This window comes from Tauraco erythrolophus, chromosome 1, assembly GCF_009769465.1.
Source record: "Tauraco erythrolophus isolate bTauEry1 chromosome 1, bTauEry1.pri, whole genome shotgun sequence".
NCBI lineage: Eukaryota > Metazoa > Chordata > Aves > Musophagiformes > Musophagidae > Tauraco > Tauraco erythrolophus.
In genome coordinates, this window is record NC_141465.1 from 30678136 (window position 1) to 30690231 (window position 12096).

Genomic DNA, 12096 nt, shown 5'->3' on the forward strand with positions numbered 1-12096 from the left:
TATAAGGTTTCAGCTCTGATTCACTGGGCCGTATGGCCAAAACCAAAAACGCATTTTAGCCGGCAACAGCAAACAACCTGCTTGGTTTTAGAAAACAACCTTGACAATTCTTGAGGTGTGGGGGAGCAGGGGAAGGTATAGCAAGGCTGCAATTCGGGAGATCCCCAAATAAAAGGGTCTCCTCCTCTCCCTCCCACCTTCTCACATCATTATCTACAGTTGTTTTAAAGTAAAACTGGCACATTGTTTCTCTGCCACTGGAAACAGCCCTCTGGGTGCAAAGGGATGCCCTGTTACCCAGCCTCGAAGAAAACTATTTGCAGCCAAACAATAGCAGCTGTTAACTTCAAAGCCTCATTTACACCCTAACGTTATTAAGGCACAGCAAAGTGAGGGGCAGACACTCCATCTGAGTCAAAGCACTTCAAAATAACATTGCCTCTGCACTCATCCTTCCCCTTTTTCCTCCCAGATGGCCCTTTGTTTGCCTGCTCCTCACAGCAAGACCTTCCTGCCACAGGGCCCCCTCCCAGGAGATTAGGGCTCCCCCCTGCCCCCTAGCCCTCCCTCTCTCCTCTTTCATGTCCCCAATCTCTCTAACCACTCCCAAGAAGACTTGGCACCTAACTGCCGTTGGTTTTGAAACAGTACCGCAAATTAAAAAAAAATAGTGCTCTAAAAAAAGCATTCTGTGGGGAGGACAGGGCTTTAACTATACGGAGCTTTTTGGTGATCTCACCTAGAGCAGGAGACATGGCTCTGGCTCCCCTGGCTCATGGAGGAGGCTGGTCGCTGTGGAAGAGAGCAAGGCCAGTCCCGAAACTCTGCAAGCATTGCTTCCCATTTTGTGCTGATGTAACCGCACGAAGATCAATTAGAGGTCGCTTTAGGAGGCCAGCTCCTGAGTCTCCCCGCTCCATTAACATTTATGTGCATTTATAAGCACTCAGATCCTGAACGGGGCTGGAGCACTCTCCTAGCAGGAACTGCAAAACTTCAGAGAGAAGAGGGTGTGTGGAGTGGGCAGCCAAAGGGGCCAGCAGGGCGGCCAGGTGCCGAGGGCTGCCCACCACAAGACGGGTGACACAGCCAGAGCCAACGTCTCCCAGGTCACGAGCCAACCTCGATGACCAAACCATGGCTTCCTGTCAACACTGCAAATGTGCTGCAACTCGCTGGGTGTGAAGCAAACCTCGGAGAAGGAGAGGTCAACGGCACTGAGCACAAGAGAAACACACACAAAGAGGGGCCTGTTGGAACACGTGCCGGCAGCCGGCGTCATGGCTAGCAAACTCCCACTGTCACGTGCCTGCAGCTCCACACAGGTGTTTAGTTTGTCAGCAAGCCACAGAAGTGCTTTTCAAAAGAAACACCCAACGCTCGGAGAAGCCACCTCAGGTGGTGCCAGCAGGAATTGAAGCAGGGTATGAACCCCACTTCAGTGCAGGACAGTCACGTGTCTTGGACTACACACTTGCCATAATGTGAGCACATCAACAACCATCACACAAAACCCCCCTCTGAAAAACATCAAGACCACTTCCTCATACTTGATGTTAATTATACAGAAGTTCACAGGAGCTTTTGTTATGAGTCTAAGCTACAGGTTTCTTCATCTGCAGCAATACACAACCCAGAGGACACTGCAGCCGCCCACCTGGATAAACCCTTGCACGCTTGCTCTGTACCTTTCAGGGAAACCCAGTAGTGCTTCCATTTCCTGCGTGTGGCCGACTCCACTTTCTTGTTCTTTTTGTGAACCAGGAAGTTTTTCACTGCCAGAGCGCCAGCTTTCCGTACCGTGCCCTGAGCAGCCGTCAGAAGGATGTCGGACTGCCCCGGGGAGCTGAGGGTGCCACTGCTCTGCTCATCGCTGAGGGCAGAGCCGGCCTCCTCCAGGTTCTCGCTGTTGGTGGTGCTCATCTCCAGCTCCCGGCGGAAGTTCTCGTACACCCCCTGGCGAAGTCCATCGCCTGTCGAGCTGCTCCCGCTGTCGCTGCCGATGAAAGCCCGACTGGCCGGCGGGGAGTAACTTGAGTTGGTAGCATTGGAGCGTCTAGAAAGGAGATCGGTGTCGGTGGCTGCTCCCTCGATCCCACTGTCGGTGAACTCGCTCCCTTCGCCTGCATTGACATCCTAGTTGCAAGAGAGACACAGTGTGAGATGAAGAGCCTGGCCAAGCCTGGCCTTCTGGAGACACCGACAGAACCTGAAATGTCCAGGGGGCACCACATTTCTTCACATCCCCATTTTGTCTGGCTCTGGAAATCCCTCATTTCTTTTTCTTCTGAAGATAAACAACTGGAAGAAAAGGTGGAGTAGGCAGAACTTCCAGCACAATTTAGGAAAGACCAGTCACACACGCATGATTTCAGGTGGTGCCTCTACAAAACGCCTTAGCATTTTGGAATGCAAGATGCAGCAGCATCATCTGTTTACATTAAGCTAAGTTAACAGTGCTAAAGGTTTTGCAGAATGAGAACATATGGTAGCAAAAACTGGCAGTGTCAAGAAAAGCAGCAATCAACCTACGCATTTTGAAAAGAAAACATTGATATCGTACATTCACACCTACAGTTGAAGATGCATTTTAGACATCCCAAGACTGTCATTTGTGAATTATATAACCAAAAAGGTACTTTTTTTTCTCCTAAGAAGTTAATGTATTTGAAATTATTTCTGTTTTGCATCACTTCTACATTGCAAACCCTAACCATGGGCCAGAATCCCCTGGTGATAGACTCTGACAAAATACTGCAACAACAGAAGACCCTTCCTGGTGTCCAGGAACTTGCAGCTGAAGGATCAGAAGAGACCAGAACACGGCTGGCTTGAGCAAGACAGGAAACAACACGACCAAATTCAGGTTTTGAAGGCTTAGTGGCTCAGCTTGCCCCCTGCAACAAGGCTAGTGCCCAAAGGGGACTAACCACTATCATCTCAGCACTCAAAGGCATCGGTGGCCGTCCTTGAAGCAGGACTAAGGCCAAGCCCTGTAAGTGGAAACAAATATGTTAGATACTCGGGAGACAAGGAAGAAGAGGTGAGAAATATGGCCAAAACAACAGGAACTTCAGCCTCTCTCTCTCCTGGAAGAGCAGCTGGTGCTTGATTAACAAGTTTTTTAAAAAAATGAGGAGACTCTGAGGAGAGGTGGCAGAATGCAGTATTTACTTGGAGAGAAAACAAGCTGCTAGGTGTTGGTTCAAGCACCAGTTTTCTATGCATCCAAGAGCAGCTCTGCAGAAACCGAGAAACCCTCCACCGAGCTCTGTTTGAAACCTTCCTCCTGTGGAGCAAGAGCTGGATGAGGAAACCTTAGGGGGAGGGGAGGGATGTTGCTGAATTTGACTAACTTTTAAGGCATTAATTTGTAACGGATGGGCTTGTTCCTTATAAACGCTACCTCTCAAGGGAGACTTGGAGTCCAGCTGGAAGACTAAGCACTTCCTTCGCTGCTCAATGAGCACAGTTATCCTAGTCAGGCTGATTATTTAATGCAACACAGTGATAGACGAGCTGCTCTGGACAGGCCCATATTCCTCTATTCCCACTGCACACGAATGAGCTGAGCAGGGCTTCCTGTAAGTGCAGTCATCTACAGAGCAGTCTTCTCAACCACACATATTTTCCTGCTGTTCCAATACACTTGTTTTTTGGAAGCCAATTATCTTCCCATTTCTTGCAGCACTGCAAAGGAGAAGGGAACTGGTGCTGCTCAGAAACCAGCGCTCACAAAATGCTGCTGCAAGTGAGTTTTTGCACTCCATCACAAAACGCTGGATGGTGCAACTTCTGATGACAGCACTCCATCTGAGACCCCATCTATCAGGGAGCCAGGACTGGCACAGCCGCTCCATGCTCACACGCCCGAGGCACTGCCTCTCTGCCAACACGACTACAACAGCATAAAATCAGAGAGCCAAAGAACAGAATCGGACCCCCCATGTTCATTGGGATAGTTATTCCTATAGGATGACTGGGGTTTGCATGTGTTTTCTGAGGCCTTCTTCCTCCATAATTTTTTTAACAGGAAAATCTGTGTCACTCGTATAACATAAACAAATCTGCATTCTGCAGTGAACATTACATAATGGTGGCAACAGAAATTATTTGAGGTTTTTAGATTTTAATTTTAGGTTAATGATTTAATAAATATACAATCTGTCTCGTAATTATTTTATCCATGCAATACAAAAAGTATAGAGTCAATTCCAAAATATTAGCTGACGTAACTTTTAGGAAACGTATCTCATGCTTTAACTAGAATTAGTTGGTTTAAAAAAATAAATTGCTACCAAAACAGACCACCAACTTGAGGGAGGCAGGATTTGTAATTTTGCTAGCCAGTGCATGCGCAAAGCTTTCTTGGTGCTTTTTAGCAGATGGAGTATTTTTCCAGAAACAGAAGTGGACCCAGAGATGTTCAAGCACAGGGCTGCAATGCAGGCTCTCAAAGTTCCTCACGCCCAGTGTGACACAGCCTTCTCTTGTGTAACCTTGATGAGACACAGTATTAATTGACTCAGTTTCCCCATCCATAAACAGGGACTATACTCCATAACTGATACACAGGCATAATGGTTTACTATTTATAAAAAAATAAAAGGATGGAAAACTCAGAGTGAATGTTACATACACTCATGAGCTTAAATTGTAGCACATTTTGCAAACATCTTTATAATCTTTACCACAATGCAAGTGATAGGCTGGATGAGTCAAAAGATCTTTTCAGCATAATACTGCATCCCTGCCCCTAATCTCCCTCTGCTCCCTGCACTCCCTTTTCCTCTCTTCAGTATCCTGTATCAAAGACTTCTTGCCAACCGATGCAAGCCCTTTGGTAGGAGGAGGGTCTGAGCATACAAAGGTCAGAACGGTTCAAAACCTACAGCCTGTGAATATTGTTCACGCTCATGAATTATGAAACGTAGCATTGAGCGAGCTTAGCACTTTCGGAAGTCTGCTGTATGAGAAGATCGGTCTCGGGGTTAGCAGGGTGAAGAGCATTCACTGCACAGGTCTCTGACTTCTGAGCTCCCGCTGCAATGTCAGCTCGTTCTCATCGGAGGGTATGAAAAGCTCTCAAGAAGCAACCGGCATCTGCTCTGGCCGTCTCACAGTGCTATAATCCACACACTGAAGGGCATTCAATTAAGAGTTCAGTAGAAAGTGCAGAGGTTCGGTACTGTGCTTCCGCAGAAACATGCCAAGGCCGAAGGGGTAATGCTCCCAAGCCACAGAAGAAACTGCAGCAGAGCTCGATAAGCATATCACTAGGGGCACAGAAACACCCCCACAAACTTTCAAATCAGGATGACGAAAACGAAGCGTCCCAACTCACACCGTGAGCAGCACGGTTCCACACTGACAAGATCAATGTGGATACATGGGCCCCTAGCTTTGGAGTCCAGCCCTCGAAGTACCTACTGACCATGGCCACCACAGGCTACAGTCCGATGTGAAGCAAACGTTGTGTAACCCTGATGAGAGCTACTTAAAAATCACTCACGTTTTCTGTTCAGGTTCTCAAAGAGGCCCGCAGGCAACAGCAACGTCTCTCTCCTCTGAGGAAGACTTAATACCATCCCAAGTCCGTGACAGGATGCGCCAAGGAGGCTTGCTAACGAAACAGGCATTTCACTCCTCAGCAGAACGGCAAAGACTCTTGAGGCTGAGTGTGAACTGCAGACACAGCTCAGCCTTCACTACTCACCCCTCTGAATTCTGCCCAGCATGGCTATGGGTCTCCATCAGGACTATGTGCGAGGAAAATCATGGGAGTTTGGAGACAGCTGAAGACTGCAGAATGCCTGTTTCTGAAGCCCACGGTTTTGGACATTATACACACATTATAACAAATCACCAGGACATTACTCCAGACTTGCAACGGCTGTCATCAAGGGGCTCTGTTCTATTTCACTGGTTAAACACCCCAAAAGTTTCATTCAGCTGTGTGTAAGACTCAGGACACTGCATCTGATATTTTGCACCTCACCAGAGATCTTGTGTTTTGTATTTTCAGGCTGGCAAACAGCTGTCTCCACACAGAGGAATATTTTTGCCCGGTAAGACCATCCCAGGAACCAAACGCAAGACTGGAACTAAATCCGTGCTGCCCGACTTAGCCTTCCCACTGGTGTTTACCTAGCTTCAGGCCTGGGAGGACAAGAGGGCAAAGCAAGAGGGAGGTGGAAATCATTACATTGGTCACACCAAGTAGCAAGCATGTAGCAAAGAAAAGAAAGCATATTTCCTCCAAGACAGAGAGATGGGGGAAGCCGTGGGAATAGCAGTGCTTGGCATTTTGCAAACACAAGTGTTAGTCCACAGAGACAATAAACTGAATAAAGAGGAGGTTTATCCCTTTGATTCAAGACTGCTCGGTGGAAAGCTGGGCGAAAGTCGCATAAAGACCACCGGCTGAAGAAGGGAACTAAACAGGCTCTAGGCAATTGTGCTTCACTGTGTGCCTTGATAGGGAGGCAGTAAGTAGTAGCAGAGCTTCCACTGGGATCTGGGATCTCTGCCGCTGCTGACGATGACGGAGGAGCGGCACCGCTTCTTACACTGGCAGTGCTATCGTATTGGTTGTAAATGCCCAGGGTTTATAAAGAAAGGAGGTCGTGCCGCCAGTAATGGAGGGAAAGAGGAGGGAAAGGTGAAATGCCCGATGCCAGAGAGATATGCCACAGAACGAGAAACCAGAGAAGGGCTGAATGGTGCCGTAGTTACGGACAAGAACGCATCGAGGCCCAGCAAGCAGGCTGTGTGCCAGGACAGCTACAACAGCCCCAACACATTCGAGCGTAATGAAGTGGAATTATCACAGCTCCATCAAATGCAGAGAACCATTTAACTGATGAATCAATTGAGTAAAATATTAGTGGAAGCATTAGCAACCCACTTAAATATATGTGTTTTCTTCACATGAACACTGGGTTTCAAGCAAAGCAAGCCAGTGGGGAATAAAACCACAATGCAAGCTACATCAAGCTAATGTACTTGGTGCTGTAGCTTTTGCATACTCGCGTGGTACTCATACCTCTATATGTCCGCTGCTGCCACATTTGTTAAAAAATTCTTGCTAGATTTAAAAGATATACAGAAAAAAACCTTTTGCTTTAAAAGATATACAGAAAAAAAACCCTTTTGCTTTAGAAAAAATCTCTACGTTCAACTAGTGAAGATCAGGTGAAAAGTTTTGGGGCAGGTTCCAAGTGTCTTTGTCCCCTTGTTGAACATATTTGGTACTGGCCTCTGCTAGCAAGAGACCACTGGGTGGGATAAGCCTTGCCCAACTCTCCAGCTCACGACTGAACACATTCAGAGTGCTTGCAATAACGATGCCCTTACCAAACTGCCCACCAACAGCCCTGTTACAGACACTACTAAAATAGCTTGGTGAATCACTTTCTCCTGCTTGACTGACAACAGTGATTCATGGACTCTTCAGGCACACGGGACTGATTTAGTAGGAAAACACTTACTTCCCTAATGTAATCAGTTCCTTATGTGGTTAATACTTCTTTCTAAATTAACCATTAGATTAAAAGTACTCGCTAGTAAAAGGCGACTGAGTGCGTTTTTTTTCTTGGATGGGTCTCCATCTGAAACAATGCAAATCCTTTGTTCCCCATCCTGTTTAGCAACAGAGCAATAAGGTGTTCCCATCCAGCAACAGCCTGAAATTGCACATAACCTGTCTGGTTGCTAGCTAGGCAAGCACCATGGAATACATTTAAAATATATGGGTAAGCAGCCTGATGGTTTCCATGCTTTTATGTGCCTGATGTCTCTTTGAAGGTCCTGTGTAGAAAAAGATTGGCCTGATAAGTGTTTTTCCCTTCTTTTCAGTACTGACTACCATCATTTGATGGTCAAGGTGGTCTGTTAAGGTACGACTTGCCCCAAATCAAAATGAAATCCTTTCTCCAGAGTAAGTTGAACACCTGGTAACAAATGCATTAGAAGATTTACCTGTCTTGAAAAGAGTCAAAACATTCCAAGAAGCAAAGATAAATCAGAGATTGCAATTGAAACCTGAGTGAGATAAATGGTTTTAAACCTGCCATGGAGAAACACAAAAGGAACTCCATAGCTTGTTCTATCAGGAGAAATAGAGTTTTGAAGACTGTTAGAAACGTACTGAATCACGTCCACATAACTCACTGTAAAGTCAGAGGGATTATAGTAATGACATGAAGGAGATCTGCCACCACAGCAACGAACAAAGGCCCTCAACCAGATGCTGGGAGCTGAAACAAAGGAAGGTTTTGAATACAACAGAACAGTCCTATATGAGAACTAGTCAGGATGCGCTGGATTTACAGCAGGCTTTGGAGAACTAAACTGACAGCCACAAACCAACGTGGGCCAACTGCAGTTTTCTGTTGGATTGGTTGGGTCTTGTTTACACCTTCTAGGAGGGCTCCCAAGTCCAGTGAGGTACAGTCACAAGCCAACTGCAATTTGTACATGGATACCAGACTGAGATGCTGGCTTTGTTACCTTCAGGAATTCAAAGAGATCGGATACTGATATGTACAAGCAGCTTTGGTTCCTACTTCTGTGAACTCACCGTACTGGTGCAACAGTTGTTCAGATGTCTGAAAGACTCGAAATTAAAAAACAAAACAAACCAAAGCCTTACATGTGTTATTAAAGCTGCTCAGAGCGGTTTAACAAGTAAGTAGGTTTTGGCCATGGTTCTCTGAAATCAAATTTACTCTCAACGAAAAAGGTACTAGTCCAGACCTCTGGATATTTTTCCTAGCAGTAAGCTTCACTCTTATTACAAAAGGATGAATCACAGTCACAGGTTTCTGGGCAACAATCCCTGGGAAAGTCTTAAGGCATGGATTTCAATGGATTTTGGTTCCAGAATTCCTTTATGAACTTGTCTTGATGAATGCTGTACAGTGTAATTTGGCACCTTGGAAAGACAGACGAGGTACCGGGTGCCAGGCACCTGGAAGATGCTCGAATATGGGGAGGAGATGTGCATCCACTTTGCTCCTGTGGGGCAGGCAGGTAGCAAACACCAATGTATCATGCATCCACCAACCTTAGTTCCTTGGCACGCAACTCTGACTGATATATATGGCTGTTACCTCAGTATTACACATGGCTCCTTCACTTTATGTTAAACTATCACATTAGCTTGGTGCCTCTAACACAGGGGTTGGGAACATTTTCAGTTCACTGACTCCCCAGACAGTTTCCAGGAAATATTTGGGCCCTTCCAGAAAGATCATCTCTGTAAACCACCATGTTTCCCCGAGGCACCCGGTTTTCTTAGCTGACTTAGATGCCTTAAAGGCAAATTAGGGACCCACAGGGACTCCTGCAGCAGTCAGGAAAGAACAGCAGAGAGAGAAAACATTGGAAATTAGACTGTCCCCCATAAAGCTGCAGGAAAATACATGGGACAGCTTTACTCTTCTCTCCAAGGTACTGTGTAGAGCTCTTCAGTGACTGAGGACAGTTGTGGCATCAGTTTGCGATCTGTTCATGTTCAGAAAGTTAGTTTTGCATCCCTAAAAGCTGAAGTACGGGTAAAGGGAAGGGGGAGGATGTTTTGATTTTGCTTTTTAATAACATGGGAGAAATTCAAGCCTGTGAGAGAACGCACAAAGGTCCTTAGCAGGAAACAGCATAAAGCACTACCAGGGGACCTGAGCACACCAGCTCTTCCCTGGCTTGAGCACTGGCTTTTAAGGAGTGCTAAAGTATATAATACCACGAACGAGAATCAGCCCATAATCCAGTAAAGCCTCTTGCAGTGTGGTCCCTGCACACAGCTTCCGACACCTGCGCAGACCTGGGGTGGATGCCCGCTTCCCATCCCAGCAGCAGGAGGAAGTCTCAGTGCTTGCACGCTGCAGTGCTTAATCTCTCTGTTCCCAAATGATATGCTGAGGACCCCCCAAAACTTAACTTGCTTTCATCCCAACAGACCACCCAGATGAAGAAAGTTTCTAGAGGGATAGAGCTAACCATAGATGAATGCAAGCAGCCTAACCGTGCTCAAGTTATACAAATGGCAACAAGCCCAACCAAAATCCTCAAAGTAAAATACAGGGTTAGGTTACTTTTTGTTTGCTCGGTGCCAAGAAGAAGTAATTCTTCCTGACAAATGTAACTGAGGGAGTAGAAGTGGGGAAGGGGGAAAGCTAATAGAACAGCAGCTTGAAATCGAAACATATCATCTGGGAGGTGTTCCCCTGAACAATCACCTAACTTAAGGGAGCAAGGAAATGTCTGCCATCTGGGATGATGACTAGCCACAGGATCACATGCTGAAGCTCTCTGAAAGGAAATATTTCAATGGAGCACTTCATTGGAAAGGATCACTACTGCAAATTGCATCCATTTAAGTAAGCACAGTCGAGCAAACAAGCAGCTGGAGCAACCTGTCTGTGATTTTTAAGTGGAAAGTACTTGAAACTAAAAACATGCAGTGTATACAGCTTCACAGAGAATACAATTACTGCCAATGGTACAAGCACTTCTGATGTATAAATGACAAAGTCCTACTGTTTAAAAAAAACATGCCTAAATGGAGCTCGATCAGATATCAGGACTGCTGATTTGCTTTCCATTGGCTTCAGACCAAGAGCGAAGGAAGAAAAACAAATTAAGATCTTCAAAAGAGTATCAAAATATTTGCCAGCAGAGACCAAACCACTCATTTTCACATGCTCCTTTCCCTGACAACACCAGGGCAGAGTTGTGTGCTCTGAAGGGAGCGACTGCTATTTGCTTTAAAATATCCTGAACAGGCAATACCTGATCTAATCTCATCCATCTGGGAAGGGCAGTCTGGTGACAGACTGAGGTTGGGTCTGAAGCCCTCTGTTCAAGCTTTCCTCCAGACTCACGCTGAATCCGCTTCCAGTCGGCCAGGCTATAAACAGCTCATTTGGTCTAGCCATTAAATGGGTCTGGTCATTCAGACCCACTAAGAGCTGCCACAGCCAGCAGGACCCAAGATGTGGATTCACAAACAGTTTACACTGGTGCAAGCTTGGGCTGCCACCGGAACGAGTGGTTATCCCTTCCCCCTCTAGCTCATTTCCACCCCTTTAACTTCGTGCCCTGTGGCTAGTAGCTGAAAACAGAGATGTTCGGTTTTAATAGGGTTGTTTGCTTTGAGACTGAGCAAAGTGACCAGCTGCTCTCCAGTGGGATTCAGCCTCTTGTGTCACCCAAGTAAAACTGGCTGACTTGAAGATCTCCCGCTTTTGGAGATTTGGAGTGCAGCTCAGGCTACATCCAAGACCTCGGAAATGACCTCCGTCTGAAAAGTACTATGAGACCTTATGAACAGGGGCTTGAATAAGTGAGATGTACATTATACCAGAAAACCAGTAATATTCTACTTTTAGGCACTTACTAAACTATGTGTCATTAATTATAATTTAATGATACATGAGTTTGTCTTTATTTCTTTTCTCAATTCCATCTGGAGTCAAACGACTAAGATTAAAGGTCCGGGTCAATTTGATTAAGAATTATATTTAGGTTGAAATAGCTATGTTCTCTAGACTACAGACTGAGATATACAGAATTACTTTAATAGGAGCAGAGCTTCAGCTGCTGAAGATACTCTGCCTGGAAAAGATGACTGAGGAGGGCTATAAGAACAGGCTGTAAGGTCACAAGTGTTATGCAGAGAGTGAACAGGATGTGGTGGAAGCCAGAAGCAGAAAATTATTTCAGAAAAGAGAATTCATGGGGGACAGGTCAACCCAACACTCTTGGATGCACTCCTCGCTCAGGAAGACTCAAATCACTAATTTTCTGGGATTGGGAAGAATGCCGTAAAGGAAAGATCACCTCGCACTCTCCTCGTTTCTTTCTTTCCCTGAGCACTTAGTATTTGGGGAACAAGGTACTGGGCTGGATGGTGCTTTCATGTGACTGACTCAGTGTGGACCTTTTACATTTTGAGGTTATATCCTCTATGCCACAAAACTATTTGTGAAAAAGCTTTACACAACTTAAAAACAAGTATCAGCTCTCTGGAGTTTAGCCATCCTACAGAGCGTAATGAAACACCACAACCTGTTACAAAATTCTCTGCAATGATAA

At 45.9% G+C, this 12096-nt stretch overlaps 1 protein-coding gene across 4 annotated transcripts in view; it reads right to left on the minus strand.

Moving 5' to 3' along the window:
* The window catches only part of TIAM1 (TIAM Rac1 associated GEF 1), a 119757-nt gene that overhangs the window by 65318 nt on the left and 42343 nt on the right, over window positions 1-12096 (minus strand). For all 4 annotated transcript variants that reach the window (XM_086631681.1, XM_086631697.1, XM_086631706.1 and 1 more), the window contains one exon: window positions 1689-2136. In XM_086631681.1, the coding sequence (XP_086487807.1) occupies window positions 1689-2136 (448 nt within the window). The remainder of the gene's footprint in view (window positions 1-1688; window positions 2137-12096) is intronic.